General features: G+C 36.7%; 1 protein-coding gene across 3 annotated transcripts in view; it reads right to left on the reverse strand.

The window, feature by feature from the left end:
• Window positions 1–22198, reverse strand: part of CDH8 (cadherin 8) — a 153350-nt gene that overhangs the window by 66362 nt on the left and 64790 nt on the right. For all 3 annotated transcript variants that reach the window (XR_009744304.1, XM_061458462.1, XM_061458463.1), the window contains one exon: window positions 14201–14320. Coding sequence is in view for 2 of the 3 variants with exons in the window: in XM_061458462.1 (XP_061314446.1) it covers window positions 14201–14320 (120 nt within the window). In the remaining variant the exon portion in view is untranslated. The remainder of the gene's footprint in view (window positions 1–14200; window positions 14321–22198) is intronic.

The raw sequence follows: 22198 nt of genomic DNA on the forward strand, positions 1-22198 counted from the left end.
AGGGTTCTTATGAGGCATAAAGAAGAGTGTTCTCTTTTCATGTGCCTGAACTCACAGAGCTGAAGGACATGGTTAATGGGCAGACATTGACAGTAACTTGCTGAGTCTTTGCAAGCCATTGAAAAAAGAAGTTAGGGATTCTATACCTTACTGTATATTTGTTAAGATTTTATGTTGAACAGAGTGGCCAAGTTCACACCCTGGATCATAGATTCTTGTTACTGGGCCCGATCATACATTTCATTACCTTTCACACTGCTGTTTTGGGATTTTTTTTTAACCTATTCTTTTTTGAAGTATTGTCAGGAATTTTTAGATGTCAATCAATACTTACTGTGAATCTGCTGGGTTTGGTTTCTCTGTTGCGACTGGCATATCAGTGGAGACTTCAGATAGCACTTTTTCTTTCACATGGCATAGTTTCTGTTAAATAAGCTTCCTGGAAATGGCACTCTGGCTGAAATGCTGAGATTATCTATTCATGTATATATGGTGAATAAATAAATGCTCCTGGTCTTTATCACTAAATAGAGATGCATTTTAGTAAATTATAGAATCTGATGATCTTTAATATTGTAATACGAAGAATCTGATTAAATCTCTTCTTGGCTGAGTACAGGACCAAGCTAAGAGCAAGGGGGGTAAGTGTAAGGCATTCAAATAAATGCAATGTACGTAACACAGTAACACAGTAACAGTCTTGTAACCTACATTTTTGTAAATTATTTCCATGTAATATTTTGTTTTGCTTTCTTACTTTTTTAATAAATACAATTCTGGATAAAAATGAAACCTTTATCTTATGCTTGGGACTGCCAAGCCAGATTGATCTCTTGTTCCCAAGGAACTTGATGTATAATCTGTGATTTTGCATTCCAACATGGGTAAGTGGTATTAGGAAAAGCAAGGCTAACTGCAAGGCAGATACAGGTGAGCTGGAAGAGGAGTGTGGAAATGTGGAAGGCAGGAGCAGTGACCAAGGAGCCACACTGCAGAGTGGCAAGTCAGGGTTTCATTCAGATCTAGGGACAATGATGGGGCTGTGGCCAAGCTGATCCACGGTCTGACAATCACCCAGTCAGAAGGCAGTCATGAGGCCAGGGCAGGAAACCCAACCGGAGGGTCTGGATCTGGGTCAGAATCCATATATGAGCCTGGGTGCAGATGTAGCACAGCCAGGGGCCGGCAGCAGAACCTCAGCCTAAAAGCAGCTCCCAAGCAAACGGACGGGCAGCCCCTGCATGAAGCTTTCTTCACAGCAGTTTATGAAGCAACCTTGAAACACAGCATTCACGTAATTTGACTACTCTATACCGTCTATAGGAGAGGACATAAGTTATTTTGCAGAACACTGAAAAGCATGTTTCTGATCATTTTTTTTTAATGAAAATGGGGAACACTAAAACCCAGAAGGTAATAATAAATATTTATTAGATGTGACAGGTGCAAAATACGTTCAGTGAAAGTGTAGGGCCATTCCCTCTATAGCAGGTTTGGTAAGGAGAGAAAATAGTATTTATTTCTAAAAGCATTTGACAGTTGTGACTGGTTTGGACTGACTGGTTTACTATTTAGGAATAATAATAATGCATTCTGTGAATAATTCTGTGAATAATATAGATAAGATGACTCATAAAAAGGATGCCAATGCAAACTTAAGGTATCAGAATTTGGCCCACATTATTTTTTTTCACTAATAGAGCTGATCCAACTACCAATTAAAACTGTATTTCAATGAGGTTTGTATTAAGCTTACTATAACTTTTTTTCCCATTATTATTTTTAGGCAGAGTTTCCCTTGTTTGCTTTATTTATTTTTTTTAATCTAATTTACATAGTTAAGTCTAGCCTACAGATGACTTGAATAAGATGTCACATTTTGTATTCTGCGTTTTTTTCTGAGACAAATTAATTATTTCAATGAAGTAATGATTTTTCCTAGATATGTATTTTAATTTGTTTATTAGCCCTTGTCTATGGTTTGAAAGATATCAAGAAGATTAAATACCTTTAAAAGTGCCTAAATCAGAATTACAGTTTCTTGCTTTTTAAGACATACAGAAAAGCATCCCAATTCTTTATAAAAATACTAACACAACCTGTTCTCTCAATAATTTTATATATTCCTATCTACTTTCTCAGTTCATAAACCATTTGAGAGAAGCTAAAATTTTGAGCAGCCAAGTTTCAATTTCAAACACAATAAAAAGCTAAAAAGAAGTTTTTTGTTTTAATTAATGTAAGAGGAGATGAAGGCTTTTAAAGATCAAATATTTTCAAATTACACAGGCTGATTGTTACCACTAGTATTCCATATTCAGCATCTATAGAAGGGAGGTTAGCAAAAGAGAAGCATATCTCTAATAAAGCAAATTAATGAATGAAAAAAGGCTCCATCCTTACCTAAGTAATGTGATTGAGACAAAGACAGACTGATAGTGTTAAGAATAGAGAATTTAATGGATATTTATTTGTTCTTTTGCTTTATTCATGAGTTCTCAGTCCGAGCTCACAGGGCGTCCTGAAACTTTCAATCTGTTTTTAGAAAACAGTTCAGGCTCACCAAATACTGATATGCATCCAGTACACAGAGCATTAACACATTGAACATTCAACCTGCTCTACTTCAACCCAGAAACAAATTGAGAATAAAAACATAATCACTTTCAGCATGCTATGATGGATGAAAATGATATGTGCCAAACAGGAGAGTAGTTTAAAATTGAGGGATGAGAATTACTGCAAACTAATGTAAGGCAGGTAGACGCTTGTTGGAAGACTGTACTCAGAAAAGTTATCAATGGCTTACTGTCAAAGTGGATAGATGAATGAAGTGGTTCATAGGGTTTGTTCTGCTTCTAGCATCATTCGGTATTTCTTGAATGATGGAAGAGATGAAGAACTTATCAAGTCTTTCAGATGACACAACGCTGGGAGCCATTGAAAGTACTGGAAGAACAGGATTAGAGTTCAAAGCAATTTTTGCTAACTGGATGGTCTAAAAATCCAAGATGTGACTGAATGTGGCAAATAAAAGTATTTTGTGTGGGTGAAACAATTAACTGCACAATTACAACAGAGCAGATGACTCACAAGGCAGAAACAACTGTGGAATCAAAAATGAGCTGAATATGAGTCAACAGTTTTTTGCTGAATAAAAACACTCAAACATTTCCTGGTATATTAGCTAATATGTCATATGGAAGGACTGTAGAAAAATCCTTCCAGTTCACTTATATTGGTAAAGCTGCACCTGGAATGGTGTGTCCACTTTTGAAAAACAGTGGTTTGTATAGTTAGGGAAGCATGAGGAAAGACTTTACATCCAAATACATAAAAACTACTGGAAGCTACTCTCCTTTTCCACTGGGGATAAGAGAAGAAATGATGAGCTTAAAATATAAACCACAAAATGGGTTTAAATTGCAGCAAGAGAGATTTCAGTTAAACATTAAGGGAACACTTTCTAAAACAGAAGGTAAGTACAGACAGAAGGCTGTTTGAAGAATTTGTAGTATTTCCATTACTGAGAGTTTTTAAGAACCTATCAAACAAACATCTTATGAAAATGAGAAACGCTAAACCTGATCCTTTTCTGAAGCAAGGGCACTCAACTGTATTCTCACTTGAGGTCTCTTACATCCATGTTGTGTAACATAAGGCTTTCTCTCTATTCATGAAAATACTGTCTCTATTCTAAAATATTTCACAAACCTTAGTCCTATGAAAATATTTGATGGACATGTAGTTCAACCACTGAACAGATACCTGCATCATAATTTGGCTGTAGAACCTCTGTCTAAAGCTGGAAACATCAGGAAGTGTGTTGAAACGTACAGAAATCAAGAAGTGATCTATTTCTTCAAAGAATGAAAACACACCCAATATAGTAGTACTGGAAGTAACTACTTTTTTGGGTTTTTTTTCTTCTTTTTTTTTTGGCTGAGTTGCTTTTCCTAAGCAGCTATTGGTGTCACACTGCTCAATAGCAAATAAAACAGCTGTAGAATGGGATTTACTTTTACAGTGGTCCTAAATGCACACACTGAGCAATTTGCACAATCTGCCTCACAACTTGAATCGGTTAAAATGTACCCCTGTGGACTACTTTCAAAAACCTATTTGGAAGAATATACACTGTCTCACACTGAAAAAGATCAGGGGAAAAGCAGCAATGTGTCAGAGGCTATAGCTGATGAAAAGAAGCAAAAGGAACAATAGAAATAAGGATGTGTTTTTCACTTTTTGCTTTCCACTCCATTTTATGAAGGAGCTTTTTATCATAACGCCATAAACCTACACATAATAATAATTGAGAATGTGGAACAAAACCAAAGAAGCACTATGCAAAATTAGAATCTGGCCTTGAAAAGCCTTTCTTAAGCATCTCATTCATCTCACACATTTTGATGAAGACTTCCTGCTATGTCAACTTTCCTTTCTTCATTTTAGAAGACCTAAGTAATTGCTTTGATCTTCTTTCTGTGCTAAAATCCTGGTGGAGATTTTTATTAAATATAACAGTCATTTAGGGCCCAAACTCCTGAAAAATCAATCTTATAATTTCTTCAGAGAGCCCTGAAACGCATTCTTTGTATTCCCATAAAGCACACTGACTTCAGTGACGTTTTAGCAGTCAATAAAAAAAGGTTCACTTGGAGATCTGTGGAAAACCATACCGTAATTAAAAAAAAAAAAAAAAATTAATAGAGCATAACTAACTTTCTTGAAAATTAAAATAAAATTGATGATGGGATACAGAAATACTGATCCACTACTTTCAATTTACCTTTCATAAAAATAATGGTTTTGAAAATAAAAATGAAAATTATAATCAAATATTTGCATTTCTTATTTAGTTCTAATGCCTTAGGATTTTTAAGTTAGCAAGACAAGAAATATATTTTCAATCTCTAGCAAAATTGGCTGCAGTTTTTTAAAAAATGTCAATTCAAGGAGCTGTCTGAACTACACTCCAATGTAGATATATTTCAGATCAAAGACATCAACCAGAGTGAAATAATAATGAAGTGAGGAATTGAATACTAAGTTACAGCATTTTATGTTGAGTGATTCTGTGCCACATTTGTGTTTGCAAGAGGGAGGCTAAAGAGGTACATATTTTAGTAACATGAGCATTTTTAAAAATTGAATGGGGAAGATGGAACTGCGTGTCTTTCTGTTAAATTGCAACATGGTCAAATATAGTTTTATTAATTCTTGTTTCTTGTGTAACCAACAATCTGTTGTATTTTCTTTTTCAGCCATACTACTTCCATATTTATGTTTTCTGATTTTGCTTCTAAGTAGACCTTGTAAGTTTGCCTTAGTGCATAAATTAACACTACCTGCCTATCTCTACCTATATTCTTCTTGAAGAATATCATATAGGATTTGTCCAGATAACATCTATTATGATGCTGCCTTTTTAATTCAGATGAGCTTGTATAGGCAAATAGCTTTCACCTCTACTTACCAGCCATTCCCTGGGACCAAGCTTCACTGACATAAGCCAGAGGATCACCCTCTCCCCAACAGAGAATGAATGTGGTAAATATTCATTCTGCACTGCATTTATGACCTTATTCTTTTAGGATTTTATTTTTAATGATCCTTTAATGCTGTCCTGGGTTCAGCAGTAGCAGTCATGTTTCTCCTTCTTGGTAGCTGGTGTAGTGCAGTGTTTTGACTTTCGGCCTGGGAACAGAGCTGATAGTGATGTTTTGGTTTGGCCAAGGACTTTGTGAGCCTCATGCTCTGCCAGGGAGGAGGGGAAGCCGGGAGGAAGCAGAGACAGGACACCTGACCCAAACTGACCAAAGAGGTATTCTGTACCACAGCACGTCATGCCCAGGATGTAACTGGGACTTAGCCGGAAGGGCTGGGAGACTGCAGGGTTGGAGGAGGTATCGGTCGGAGCCTGGTTGGGCTTGGGGGGCGAGTTATCGGTCAGCTGGTGCTGAGGTGTTGTATTCTCTTCCCTTGTTATTTCCTTTATCATTATGATTATGATTATTGGTGGTAGCAGTAGTGATTTGTGTTATACCTTAGTCACTAAACTGTTCTTATCTCAACCCGTGGGAGTTGCATTCTTTTTGACTCTACTTTCCGTCCCTCTGGGAGCAGGGGGAGGGCAAGAAGTGGGGGGAAGTGAGTGAACAAATTACCTGACTGGGTTTAAACCACGACAAATGCATATAATTATAGTAGACAGTTTACAGAAAGTAGCCTTGGATTCATTTTCAGATGCTTTCCAACTTGAAATGTGTAGTTCAAATTCCTCTAATTCCATCTCTTGAAGCGCAACATTATTTAGATATGTAGCCTGTTTTCTGACTCAGCATGAGGAAAACGATTAAGTCCTATTTCACTAGCTTTCTACAATGACAGAGGTATTGTTCTGAAATGCAAGAAATGTGTAGTATCAGCTTTTTTGTTACTGGTATTGATAGATAAATTTTAGAAGCAGAAATCACCTTTTTTCCAAATACCAGTCTGTCTTGATCTCAAGCCACTTGTTTTTACCAAGTACAGACCATCATAACTGTTTTCGAACATCTCTGCAGTGATTTTATACTTCCTTTATTAATCTGAAAAGACCACTCTTGTTGCTACTGAAGGACCCAATCCTACATACTTTATCCATAATAGTTGCCCTTTATACTTCTAAGTGAAAAGCAAGGACTGTAGGACTGACCCTCAGGTCTGCTGTACTAATGGTTTGTCAGTACAACTGTCTCTCCTAATGGGCTGTCATCAAGACAACTCTTAAAATAACCAAGAAATCTCCATACAGACACCTTAACAAAACTCCTAAGGTTGCATAGCACACTTAGTACACAATGACAAGAAGAGATTTATAGTACTTTGAAAATATACTCTATTTTCAGCATTGTGGCTAAGTGCATCAAGTACTGTCAAACAGAGCTGAAGGTGCTGTAATGGAAACAACCAGGTATAAACTCCAGAAATCCTTGCATGTGCTTGGAATTTCACTGTGTGGGCTGCATGGACCTTCCTTCTGTATGCTCTGCACACACCTCCCTTCTGCTCTAGGAAGGGGAGTTCCTACACCTTACTTTCATAAATATCTATCCATGCCAGCTCAGGCCTCTTAAAATTATTTGCTGAAAGTTTAGTAAATTTAAAATATGTAGTAACTGGCAAGGATACCAACCCTAACTCTTCTGATTCTACGATATCACAGCAGCACTACCTTGTAAAATGAACTAGAAAGCAGCAGTTCTATCCAGGCTCTGACCAATGGCATAGAATTAGGGTTGGAAAGGACCTTAAGATCACCTAGCTCCAATCCCCTGCCCATGGCAGGGGTGCCTTGCACTAGACCATGTCACCCAAGTCTCTGTCCAACCCAGCCTTGAACACTGCAAGGTATGGAGCATTCACCACTTCTTTGGGCAACCTGCTCCAGTGCCTCACCACCCTCACAGTAAAGAGGGTGGTGAGGCACTGGGTTATATCTAACCCAAATTTCCCCTGTTTAGTTTGAAGCCATTAGCCCTTGTCCTATCACTACAGTCCCCAATGAAGAGCCCCTCTCCAGCATCCCTGTAGGCCCCCTTCAGATACTGGAAGGCTGCTATGAGGTCTTCATGCAGCTTCTCCAGGCTGAACAGCCCCAACTTTCTTATCCTGTCTTCGTGTGGGAGGTGCTCTGCTCCAGCCCCCTTATCCTCATGGCCCTGCTCTCTGGACTTGCTCCAACAGCTCCATCAAACAAGTTCTTTACACTGATCCCATGAGGCTTTAAATCTAAACTATTTAGGAACTGAACTATTTAGGAAGGCTTTGTTGAACATGAGTTAGTTCTGTTCCTAGCAGCTTATTACTTTCCGCTTACACTTGCAGATTACTTCCTGTATTAAAACTGCTTTCCCATCTCCCTCACCTGAAAATGCTGCCTTGTCATTTTATCACAAGTTATTACAGAAACAGTCCCCGTGCCTCTCTTTTATTAACATCTCTCAAATATTTGTGCAGTGATTTCATATCCTCCTTTAATCACCTCTTATCCAGTTTACACAAATTAAGTTCAATCAATCTTTCATTATAAGTAATATTCTTCTCACCTTAGCTACCCTGCTTTGAACTTTCTTCAGCATTTCAGTAGCTTTTTTATGATGACGGGTCTCATCAGTACTACATGCAATATTCTGAGGGCAGCTTCCGCTGCCATTGATACGTACTAATACTAATGAACAGGACATTAACAACCAGATAGGAGAAGTAGTCTGTAACATCACAAACATGTCTGAAACTCAAAAGTTGCCGTCATTTATCTTCTTGCTACCCTACTTGTTTTTATCCTGCTGGATTGTATTTCAAGGCCTAGATGAAGAAGATAATAAAGACTACAAATTAAAATAAAAGATTAAAACCTGACTTCTGCTGAATGCTGTTTTCATTCCTCCCAGGCCTACCCATTTACGTTCTGATTTCAGAACCACAGGGTTCAAAACTGTGGTCCAGAGAGGGCCATATACTAAATCATTAAAAGCTCTGTTGATTAAAACATGTGCACATTCACCTGAAAGCTAAAGCTAGCTATAGAAAAAAAAATCAATTATTCACTTTCACAAAATATCCACAATCTATTAGGAGAGTCTTTAGTTTTCTATGTCTCCTGACTCTTCTATTCATCTCAGGTTTTTTCTAACTTGAATTTTGGCTTTGTACCAAATGACCATATCCAAGATGGCAGCATTTAAAATCTGTTTCTTCATATATAGTAAGTGCTTACGCTTGAGTAAGACAATGTATTTGCCATTGCGACTGGGCGTTGGGCGTAGTTTGCCATTGTCAGTAACCATATTTCAGGTATGTGTAGAAGTGATGTTATTTAAGTCCATGTGAAATGTAAATAAATCAGACACAGCTGAAAACTTATTTTCTCTGCCATTCCTATATAAGAGAACACAGTGTCACTTGATATTGCATTCCATTATGATAATCTTATTTTAAAGCTGACAGTCATGATTTAATATCCTGGGAAAAGCTTGAAAGGGAGAAGTATACTTCAGCTACTTTTACCAGTATTAAGGACACCCTTCCCCACCATTTTGACTGTCATAATTTGGATTATGAGAAAATACATACAGCCTGTTACCCATATAAATAAAACACACAAGTCAGGAAACCTGACATCAGTTAGCCACATGTAACAATAATGATCTATGGATGATATATTGGTTCACCATGAGTTCTGTTACTAATATGATGTTATCACATTGTAAGTTCAGCCTCTAATAGAAAATATGAATATGTATCTTTGTAATGTATTATTTATATTTACTCTCTATCCACAAAATTCACCTATAAAAAGTGAAAAATATTCAGAGCAAGACATCAGAAAAGCATTTACCCTATGCCATATTCAGAGTACTGAATGAAAAATAACTTCTGAATTACCTTCTTTCATGTGGCTAATAACTCATACAGAAGAACTTGCATTCCAGAACTGCAGAAGTATATGCATTTTTCATCTAAGGTAATGGAAAATTATTGTTTTATGGGTCACTTACCAGTACTTCTTTCTGTGCACCCAGCATTATAGAATTGCTTCAGCAAGGCTGAAAGTAATGTCAGTGTTTCAAGCAAGAGTGTGATTCAGGTAAGGACTACACCTATTTAATATCAAGTTAGTAGGAACAAAAAAGCAGAAGAATAAGCAACTGTTTTCCTTACACTTACCCTCAAGTATAGCAACCCTTTCCACCATAGGCATGAAGCCATATCCTATACCTTTGCTCCTCTTTTTGTTCAGGGTACTACAGAAAGGAGAGGAATCAGGAGGCATGATTGGGATTATTTCTGATGATCAGCTCTCAGCATATCATTAAAAGAAAGCAGCAAGTTCAGATAATCTTTAGTCTCAGGAAGGAAATTAAAAGAAATTATGGGTATCTATTTCTGCCCTGGTGTTGGTAGCTGCACAGATTTAAATCTAATTTTAATTTCTAATAAACAAAGCTAATAAGAAGCCAGTCATCTAGAAAAGCACTAAGTAGATCAGCTCTAAGTAGCTACAGTTTTGATAGCATTAGACACATTCCTATGAATGACAGAAAATATTTTCATTCTGAAGTGGATTACATTAACATAGTCCATTTCTTTAAATAGAGATTCCATTTGGGGAAAGACAAGATTCTAGACACAATACCTGTGTTCAGAAACAATTGTGTTTTAAATTATTTGGAAAGACTTTCAACTTAGCTGGGACACTATTTCAATGTAACCACAGAGAAAATGTAGCTATATACACATCCACATCCCTCCAACAATAAAGCTCAAACAAACCCCAAACCCTGAGGTATCTACCATGCTTGGAGGATCACTGTCGGGTTTGAATTGTTTTGGATAAGACACTACTATACCTGTCCTGTTTTAATTTGCACACTGTCACAACAGTATCGAAACATCTTCCCACGTGAGGTTCAAAGTACTACATACAAACGTGTAATATAATGTGTTTTCGTATCCAGCTTACTAAGAGTTGTGATGGTTCACACTGCTAAGGTTTGATAAATGTAAAAATAACCCAGTCAAACATCATACATACTTTCTATTTACTTTGGACATTTTTTGTTAAAATGCACCTTCCACTCTCTCTGTGCATGGTATCAGCACTATTGCGCAAATTATATAGCTGCTAAACAAGTGTGCCTGTTTTATGCACCACTGACTTTAAAAGGTGAAATACACAGTGTCACAAGCTACTGCAAAATTGTAGCTATCTTATCATAATACTATTGGCATTTTGACACTGCCTGTAACAACCTATAAAGCTCTCTCTGGTATGTAATAAATCTTGCTCATACCTTTCCTCCAAAATTCTGGTGCTAGAAATTAAAAATAAAGAAAAAAATTAAATAAAGAAAATAAATTATTCTGCATAGTTCTTTACATTTTCTGAACACACATTTCTTCAAAAAAAAAACCCCACAACTATAAGGCTGCTGCTTTTTACAGCAATCTTTCCCATCCTGTGCAATGTAAGGCTTCAGTTTCTACATAACTACCTCCATCTGGCTTGCTTAATGACTAGACTTTTATATATGTATTGTTTACATATCCTAAACAAAGACATGCTGGAGGGCTCTACACAATTTAACGTTTAGCATGGATGGCTAAGATTTCTTTAAGTGAGTGAAGACGAATGACAGACACAAAAGGAAATTCTGCAAATTTTAAAATATTGTAAGCACTGGATAGGTCCATCTAAAGTCACGGAACAATTGCATACTCTCCCAATTTAACAAACTCTTTGGTGGGTAGCTGTAAGATTAGTATGGTAGTTACTCTACAGATGAAAGCCATTACATAGGGATGGCAAAGAAACAAAGTGTGGCCTCAGTACATAAACTCATGTAGTTATAATGGTTTAGAGAAGAACATAAGCGATGTCTTCTATAGAAGAAAAATGAAAATCTATAAAAATAAGGAATCTAGAAACCACTTATTAATTCAGAAGCAGCTCTGTAATATGAAGCCACTTACCCAGGGACTGTGGCAAAGCCACAGCTGAATTCTTTGTGACTAAATTCCCTTTAGAAACTAACATGTCATTTTCACAGTAACTGAACTGTTACTCAAAGGAATATTTGTAACTGGAAAAGAAGGTTTGGGGGAAATTTGATTCTAGTGAAACAGGAGAAGAATCATGATTTTCAGATTCACCAAAAAGCTTTGGATTTTTCGCTGGCTTTCATGATAGTAGAAATCACTTTCCTAGGTGATGAATAGTTATTTCAGTGGATTAATCATAAGGTTTTCATGCAATAGAAATAATAGATCTGAGTAAAATGAAAGATATTTTTTATATTTGGAATATTTCTTTCAGGCTACTTTTGTGAAAAAGAAGTGGAAAATCTTTCGTGTAAGTGGAGAACACATTTCTGAGCTCCTCTGTGAAAGCCATGTGTGTTCCCATACTAAAGCAGTAACTTGCCCTAGTAGAAACTGAAAAAAAAGCTTACAGCTAAATCCCTCTAATTAAGACAGCTAACTCAAGTAATAATTGCATGCAAGAATTCGTAATATTAAAGAAAACCAAATCATATATTTTGATTCCTGATGGTCAGGGGTCTGTTCAGAGTTATATTTCCAAATCACATGTGACAAATTAGCTAGCATGAACTCACTAATAACAGCCTTTTGACATACTTATTTTCAAAACAAGCTACTGTTTTTCCGTTATGCAGCATAAGATAAAATAATGAATCACATTCCAGGGATTGTGTTCACATTTAGGATAGCTGTACTTCAACCAGAAGAAAATACTTTAATGGATTCATCTATTAATATTTATCAACCTATACTATTTGCCTAAAGTCCCTGCAAGTTAGGACATTTCTAGGAATGGGAAATAATTTTTTCCATGCAATCTCACCAGAAAGACTTAAAAAACCTTCCAGACTTTTAAAAGTCTATGAATACTATGTTTAATGTTGGGGAGAAGACTTAGCATACTTGATCCATCAAAAGCATCATTTAATAATTTCTCCTAGCATTTATTTCATAGTTTTGCTAATCTGCACGAGGACAAGAATTTTTACTCTTATTTAATCCTTTGTGGTCATATAAATCCAGATTTTTTTTGTGAATGTTTAAAAATGAGCTACAGTTTTCTCCTCTTTAGGAGATCACAGCTGCTTGACTCACATTGACCAAAACCAGCTTCTAGTAACAGGTGAAAGAATATAAGAAATCATACCAAATCACTTTAAAAACCACTTACCAAATATAACAAAATGAATTTTCTGTATATATGACATATGTATAGAAAACAAGGGAATGGATTTATTGGCAGTTCTTTCAGATTACTCTCAAGTCCTTAAAGCCACAGAGAAATAAAGTCATCCTAATTGCACGCTAATAAAAACTTCATACCAACACTCAGCACCATGGTTTTTTTTCCCCCAATCCATCCAAACAAGAAAGAAAACTAATTTTTAATGGAAATACACAATATATTCACTAAAATTCCCAAGCTACACTCTGTTTTCTTTAACTGGAAATACTACAGTCTTATACTGAAAATTAAATTATGCTCATTAAATTCCTCAGACCAAGTCTTTCAATCCCCAATCAGTTGTAAGACAGACAGCATTTCACTACCTTCAGTTTTGCTTTAGTAACTTCTGTTATATTAGCACCACCAGTGCTTTCATTAGAGAATGCAGACTTTTTTTGTCTTTTCACATGATCACACTCTGATGGAATAGAAGTGAGAGACATGTTCCGACTTGTTATTACTAGCAGGTCAAAGGAGGCGATCCTGCCCCTCTACTCTGCTCTCGTGAGAACTCACTTGAAGCATTGTGTGCAGTTCTGGTGTCATCAGTATGAAAAGGACATGGAACTGTTGGAACAAGTCCAGAGGAGGGCCGCGAGGATGATCAGGGGACTGGAGCACCTCCTGTATGAAGACAGGCTGAGAAAGTTGGGGCTGTTCAGCCTGGAGAAGAGAAGGCTGCGTGGAGACCTCATAGCAGCCTTCCAGTATCTGAAGAGGGCCTATAGGGATGCTGGGGAGGGACTCTTCATTAGGGACTTTAGTGATAGGACAAGAGGTAATGGGTTAAAACTTGAAGGGGGGAATTTTAGATTGGATATAAGGAAGAAATTCTTTACTGTCAGGGTGGTGAGGCCCTGGAATGGGTTGCCCAAGGAAGCTGTGAATGCTCCATCCATGGCAGTGTTCAAGGCTGGGTTAGACAGAGTCTTGGATGTAATGGTTCAGTGGGAGGTGTCCCTGCCCATGGCATGGGGGTTGGAACTAGATGACCTTAAGGTCCTTTCCAGCCCTAACTATTCTATGATTCTATGTTTACTGACAGACATCCACTTACCCTCCCAGTTTATGTATATTATATGAAACACGTGAGAGGCTGTCACTTTTGTAAATAGGATCATAGAATTTTTAGATTGGAAAAGATCTTTAGGATCATCAGGTTCTTCGCACTGTGAAGTCCACTGCTAAAAAGCACCTCCAAGTGCCACATCTACACATTTTTCAATACCTCCAGGGACTGTGAATCCACTGCTTTCCTGGGCAGCCTGTTCCAGTGTTTGACAGCCCTTGCAGTGATGATTTTTTTTTTCTAATATCCAATATAAACAATCTGGCCTAACTTGAGGCCATTTCATAACCCGGGGATTCATATTCGGAGACACCTACCTGTATGTGGCTCAATAGAAAAGTAGGGCTGTCCTTCCAGAATGCTATAAACCAGCTTGGCACTATTTCCATAAACTGGATCATCTGCATCTGTAGCTGTTACTTTAGTAACGGAGGTGCCTAAATAAAAAAGAATACACACAATTAATGTTTACACTCTTACTAGAAAGTTGCGTAACATTCAAAAAATAAATTGAAACAAAAATTAATTTCTTTGTGAGTTTCATGACAATAATAAAAAAACCCCACACAAATTATCACTAACAACTTATAACATTAATTCTGGAACACAAACAAAACATTTTCCTTCAAGATGGTATATGCCAGCAGACTGAATTTCTGGGTAAATGAAAAACCCTTTTAGTAGATGTATTATTTAAGGTTTCTTTGTAGAATGCATTTAAAGCTACCTGATAGATCTGTGTAGACTTCAAGCATTTGCAAGGAAATCATATCAAAGGGATACAAAATACAAGGTTAATAATACAATATAATATGTTGCATTTAAGACTTGTGAAATCACATTTGAAAGAACCCTGCCAAGTTACAGAGACCACATAGAAAAACAATAACAAAAAGGAGTCTTATTTCTTCACTTGGCTTGCAGCCACAATAATGGTTTGATGTGGCCACAGTGACAGAGTTAGGACAACAGCTATTGTCTCTGAAATGAGTCTCTGCCACTGAGGAGGCCATTGTCTAACCAGAGTTATAAATTCCATACTCTGACCAAAAAAAAACCAAAAAAAAAAAACAGGGGAGAAAAAAAAATTAAGGAAATTGCCCTTTTTTATTTCTTAGGCAACACAGCACTTGCCATTCCTGAAAGAAACAAAATTGAATGAAAGACTTTTTTTTTTTTTTTCTGATGCCTTAAAAATATAATGATGACATTCATTAGAGTAACAATAACAACAGTATCTACCGAGGGAGAGAAAGCAACCATAGAAGAGAGATTAAGGGCTGAATTATGTTCTTATGTTCAGAAAGGAAAGGAATCATAGCACCCACCAAAATACTCCCATTCTCCCTTTCTGTATATGCCAATAAAAATAGTCTCCTCTTCCTTCTAGCACTGTGTGCTCCTTAATACGAATTACAGGTCACTTCAGGGTAGGAAGAGTAAACTAAAGGGGAAGGAGATGGCATGTCCTTGCACTGAGCTTTCTTCTTTCTTTGTATGGCACATTGCTGCCATGGCTTTGGGCAGTTCTGTGTGTTACAGTACATGCAAATTATTGAGAGGAATGTTTGCGTATTAATAGATAATTTGCATATGATCCAATAGGTTCCATTTCATGCTTTCTCACCTGGCCAAATCAAACATCAGGGCAAGATACAGTGCTAGCAGGATCTGTGATGTCTAGAGGAATGGATAACACCTCACTTAAGGGGTGTTAGTTCTATAGTGTCTGAAGTTGTAGCAGGTTTGCTGCATAGTAATAATGGGGTAATTCCCTGGGAAGATAATGTGGGTTGCAGAAATGCATCTCACTAGAGAAAAAAAAAAAAATGTGACTTGTACTGGTCATTTATTTTGGCTATTGGCATAAATCTATCCATTCTCAAAGGGGAAGAACCTCAATGAAGGGAAGCAGATCAACTGGCTGTCACGCAAGCTCTACCGTGGTCCCATCAGGCAGTGAAGTGCCTCACCGACATCTCTCCTGCTGCTCAGCAGGGTCCAGAAGAATCCACACAACGTGCAACTGATGGTTACTGTGTTGAAGAGGACTGCAATTCTGAAGAATATTATGTTGCATCTATCTTTGACAGGTGCTTGCTGAGCCTGTTCTTATTGACACATAAATTGTATGGTTTGAAGTTTAACTCTTTTTTATGTTGAAAGGTGGTCTTATACCTAACCTTTCATATAATAATCTTTAGCCTGTCACAAGGCATGGGAAATGGACTTTATCCTCAACTTGATGGTTAGTTTACAAGAAACTAAGATCAGAAATTTGTTTTCTAACCAATTACAAATTTTGCTGTGTACCCAGACACTAACAGACAATGCTTGGTGGCTTTGAGTGAAAGTGATAAGGGGGGTAGATGACACAAGTAAGGAGACCAGCCTTGTAGCAAGTACAACAGCCTCAGCCTATAGATGATATCATGAGTAAACTCCTGCACATAGAATAAAAACAGTAACAGGGAAGCAAGCATGGGGCACACTCGGAGGCCATGGCATAGGCTACAGAGAATAATTGAAATAGGGAACAATGACAAGGACATATGCAGGAAGCTTGAGTTTCATTGTTGCAGGAACAGAAGTACAAAAGGACCCTTTGTAGCTTGCCCACAGTAACTACAAAGCATGAAGAGATGTAGCTACTAGACTTATCTCACATACTTAAGTTCTGTTGGCTCACCTTCTGTAACTCATACACCAGTTACAAGTCCTCTATTTTGTTGTCCCTAGACGCAACAATGTCCTAGCCAAGCCATACCTCCCCTCTGGCAGAATTCAGGCTCTGGCCCCACTATCCCAGTAGGACATTTCCCGCAGTTCACAACTGCTGTCCCATGTGTGATACCAAATATTGGTGTAGAGGTGAGTGGTTTCTTCAACTAGTACACCTCAAACAACAGGTGATGTACTAGGTTTCACTTTTGTTTTGCAATATTCTTAAGACAGAAGAGGCTTGCACAGAACATCATACAACTGGACAGGGCTGGAATAAGGTAAGGTTCATCACAGATCAGTGAAAGTTTTTGTAAGACTATTTCATCTAGGCTGTCCCATTTTGTTTCCATTATATAGTTTATACACAAAGGAAAATAAAGAAGTGAAACTGTTGACTTCTTTGAGATTTTGTTTGATTTGCCTAGCTGGATCTCATTTCAAAGGACTTCAGAAATAATTACATTGCTTGTTTAGAAAGATTTGATATATAATGTCTATTCTTATTTCACTTGAGAATTACTGAAGACTTTTCTAGATACTTATTTCAAGATTTCAAAACTCAAATGGGTATGCTGTTTCTCTGATAAATGCGTCATTTAGCCCACGTGTTTATTAGACACTGAAATTGAATACACCTTAATAAAAAGAGTCAATCAGTATTTAACATTGCTTCCAATCCTGATGCTCAGCTCTCAAGACTTTCTTCTGGTGATAAAAAAATATCACTTCTTGAGGACCCAAGTTTATCTGAAATTTATACATATATTAAAAATACATATTTAATAGTCAATATTCCAATTCCCTGTTTATATATGGGGGGGGGGGAAATAGCATACCCTTCTTTTTCTTTCCCTTACAGATCACTTGAAGTGTGACTGTAATCTCACCTAATAAAAGTAATGAAGGGAACGGAAAAATAAAATACTCTCCCAGCTCACATAAATCAATTTCTTACACTTCCAGTCTCTGCTACTCAGCACTTCATTTCCGACCATCATAACACAGTTCTGAGAAGGTCTATCAAATTCTGTAATTTGCTCCGAACTATCTTATTGAGGCAAATTGTTTATGAAAGATGCAAGCAATCACAAAACAGAAATTACATAAATTACTTCCACTATTGAAATTAGTTAAGCTTTTACATAGTTTAAATTTTATCACCTTTAATTTTTTTTTTTTTTTTCTGGCTTTATGCCTTGAATCAAATCTTCATGGTGAAATGTGCCACAATAATATGTTCACACTGGCAATAAGAAGTATATAAAGAAGCAAGCTCTGTGCCCTCTGCACCTGCAGATGATATTGCTGCACCAGTACTGCTCTGGTTCCACTGCAGGATGCTGTGTCCAGAAGAAGTAGCAACCTATCTCACCTATACAAGTGACAGAACCCTTTTCAACTAATTAGGAATGAAAGATTTGGAGAACTTAGATATTCCTGAGGGTGAAAAAGAATGCAGAAAAAAGAAACTCACAGCCACCATGGCTGTTACTTAGGCAATCTCCCAAACACAGGAGAATTCTCTGTGCTGCGGTCTAGAGCTTTGGATTATCAATATTTAAGCAGGATTTTACTCCACTACACACACTGCAGTTATAAACTACATGCATATAAATATTTTTACATACATAATGTGCTTAAAGTTTTAAAGTTAAATTTTTGCATTGAAAAAGCAGTAAGAATGCATGGAAGAGCATTTATTAAGTAAATGCTCTTTGAAAAACAATGTTCTGGGTTCTACCCAGCAAACAAACAACTACGGCTTCTGTTTGTGTTTAATTTTGACTACATTTGGCTTGTGTTTATTTCTTTGTCAATGCTACAACAAACTCATTTAGCTAGAGACTATAAATTTGAAATGGTGCCATTTTTACAAGAAAGCCACTATTATAGTCCAAGTCACTGTTGTCCTAATTACAATAATATAGCAGGTTTATATAATCTGGCCCAACAACATAATCACAGTTTTTTTACTTTATGCACCTAATATTGCCTTATATGAAACAAACCCATTTTTTTGAGAGATGAGGCAAATTTTAAGATGTTCAATTGAAAAATTTCCTGCATTTCTTTCTGAGGTTTACTTTTGCAATGCTAATAACCCTACCATTAAATACAGAGTGCAAAGAGATTCAACAGATTTTAATTAATGAACACTTCTAATGTGATTTAGCCATTAACCATTGCTGATTGTTTTACTGTTAGTGTCAGGTTTCATAGTTTCTCTTTGCAACAGGCTAGCAATCAGAAATGCAATTAACAATAGAAGTATTTTTATACGGTTAGGTAAGAAAGCCTCTGTTTGCTGGCAAACTAAGATTAAAAGCCATCATAAAAATAAGATGTGTGTGCTCAGCTAATGCTCTTCTGTTGTTTTGCCTGTAGTTTTATGTGCAAGTCAGGGTACAGATTCTGCACATTAGTCAGAAAGAAAAATATATATGCTGTCACAGGGAGTAGGAAAGCAAATTTTTTGGTGTAGCAGTGAAATGTTTGTACAGGAAAGAAAACCCCAAACCAACTTAAATGTTCTAGAAAAGGTAACACACAGAGAAGGTAATCCACAGAAATTTACATCAATCCATATTCAATGAAGCACCCATTTTGTTGAAAGATTGTAATGGCTGGTAAAAATAAAAAATGTGGCCATAATGCAACCTAGTGGGACTATGTGTTCTCATATTCCCGGGAACATCTGGGAAGCATTTTTTGCTTCTCTGATGCCCTTTTTGGTCTCCTTCACTCAGTCTTCTACTCTTCCCAGATCCTGACAGGCTGAAATCTCTGTTTCATTCAGAAGATCTGATTACCAACGTGACAGGGCATTAAGGGTACATTTGCATAAAAAAAAGACCTACTATTATTTACCCACTGTTTTGTTTTTCTAAGAGGATCACTGTGTTTCAAAATCTCTAGCTGGATTTTGAGTTTGGTTGATAGTAGCTGTGCAGTCAGCACTGGTCAAAGCAAAGCATTGTTTGTATTCAGCAGGTCAGATAAGCATTCTTTCCAAAATGAAGTCTTTTCTTCTCTGTCCTTCTTTGCTATAATCTCACAGGTAGCATGACAGTTGTCATGGTAACAATTTTTTATTGAATAAAACTGCAATAATCTCATAAAAACCTGTATGACTTCTTGACATGTAAATTATTACTGCCTCAAAGCTGAAGAAACTTATTCTTATTTGTTTTTCATTGTTCTTTTTTTTTAATACAAAACATAGTTTTAAGTCTTATCACCCTGTATTATTCTATATGAGACCATTTCTAAAAACAAGATCTATGAATTAGAGATTTCACTAACCAAATAACAAAAATGTATGTAGAATAGAAATCTGTGTAATGCACTTCAGAACTTGTTTTCATATGCAAAATACACACATAAAATATTATCACTGATATTGCAAATTGCATAGCTTGGTGTCTATGCAGATATACACACATATATATGTGGATATGCAGCATGAGTGTTTGAGGGTTTTTTGCAGATCATACCTTATTTCACTCCTGCCTTCTACATCAGTACTTGAATGTATTTTTATTAATAGCTAATTTATTGCCCTAAAAGACCAACAGGTGGATCAGGTCTTACAATGCAAGTCTTCAAGGACTCCAAGAGCCAAGCACCAGGGATGGCAAATGCAGATGACAATATGGGCCAGAACGGTTCACTGAAGGAAAATGGGCAACTTATGCTTGACATGCTAGAGACACAGGAAGGCCAGCATGTATTCTGTATATATAGTAGAAACCTGAGTACAGCCACTCACAGAGGGAGAAATGAGAAAAAAATGTGTGTACTTTACAGATGTAACACTGATTTGTGGGTGATGAGAGCCATACAAATACATAGATACAAGACTTCATTTAATCTTCTGCAAAGGGAAAAACAACAAAATCTTCCCTACAATGAGAAATTGTACAAGGAGGAATAGGTCCCCAAGGGAAATAACAGAATCCTCCTCCCTGAAGAGCTAACTCTTGCACAGGATGATAGATAATGCATTCTAAGGGAAAACCCAAGAAAGACAGGAAGATTAACTAATAGGGTAATTTGTCTTTCCCAGCTGTAATTTATTTGACTCTAAGTAGTGAAATACTGTGATGCTGTCATGATCTTGTTTATGATGATTAAGGTAAGGAAGAATGAAAAGCGGGTTATTTATACAACTCAGTTTTAGGCTCAACTGGCTAAGTTCGGTACCTAGTTGCACTAGCTTTGTGCTCTAAGAGGGGAAGACAGATTTGTCCTTCTCATGAGATCCTTCCTTCTTGGTTGGCCAAAGATGGATACAAATTAAATTAGCCAGCTAGCGTGAATGCCTGAACTTCAATTGTATGACTACTTCCTTGTGTGTATGTACTGAAAAACAGGTCCCACCAGTCTACAATACTTACAGTCCAGGAACTTCAAGCATGTAAGCTGACACATCAACATGCAGGACAAGCACAAATCTTGCAAGACTTTTTTTTTCATTTACATGAATTTCCATATATACATCTGTATACATACATACAGCTATGTGCACTTATATAGACAATTTTACATATTTTCTGAAATAAACTACCATTGATATATTCATATTCAGTCTTATACAACTAAAAGCTTAGAGCAACAAAGCATTACGTGTTTGTTTTATGTAAGTAGTCACTTAATGCACAGCAAAAATAATTTCAAAAACCAGTATTCTACAGACCTACAGGAAATGGCAGATGTTGCCCCAAAGACTTGATAGTCTAAACCAAAAGTTTTAACACCAGAAAAATCTGTCTTAATAAAGGGATCTGAAAGAATTCAACAGAAGTAGCTTGGTCAACAGTAGGAAATAACCACTACAATGTATTATTTAGTACCATGCAGGAAAATGCAAGAAACTTTCCTGTTTCCACCAGGAAAGTAATCTTTTCATATACATCTGATATACTGAGTCATTAGGTCCATCAGCAGAAGAGGTATCCAGGTTGTTTCTTTCAAGTGTTACATATTTCTTAATGCAATTTTTAGAGTAGATAGTTTAGAAAGCTAATAAAATCTTTAAAAAATCTTAATAGCATGCACTATTTGTGTTAGTCAAAATCTCCGAACAGCTGAACATCCTACCAAGTGTAACATACAATGTTTTTAGATTGCTCATGCATCATTTTAAGGACTTCTTATCATGTGAGAGAAATGGGAAAAAATATATTGTATGCAAATGTGTAACTGCAGAAGTATGAAAGGTGCTTGCTATGCATAGGAGAAGAATGCCTTCTGTACAGCCCACAGACAATGGAGCAAGCTGGCAGCCTTCAGCATTTTACAGCTGTATAATGAGGACTGTAGAAAGTGTGGCTGTGAAATCTAATACGCTGCATATTTTACAATTTTTTGTGCATACATTAATTGTTTTAGAACTCTGATGCTGCTGCCTTTTTAGCATGATATTTTGGAAAAGAAAATGTTTTACATCAGAAATATATATTCACAACTAGTGATACAGATAACTCTTTGGCAATTACCCATGCTGATGTTACCTACTGCTTGGATTTAGCTAGCATGAATCTAATAAGTAAGGACACTGACTTTTCAGTTTTAAGGTTGGCAGCTCTTTC

This window comes from Pezoporus flaviventris, unplaced genomic scaffold, assembly GCF_033815535.1.
Source record: "Pezoporus flaviventris isolate CSIRO_AGI_PZ_B2104156 unplaced genomic scaffold, CSIRO_AGI_Pfla_v1 ptg000027l, whole genome shotgun sequence".
Lineage (NCBI taxonomy): Eukaryota > Metazoa > Chordata > Aves > Psittaciformes > Psittacidae > Pezoporus > Pezoporus flaviventris.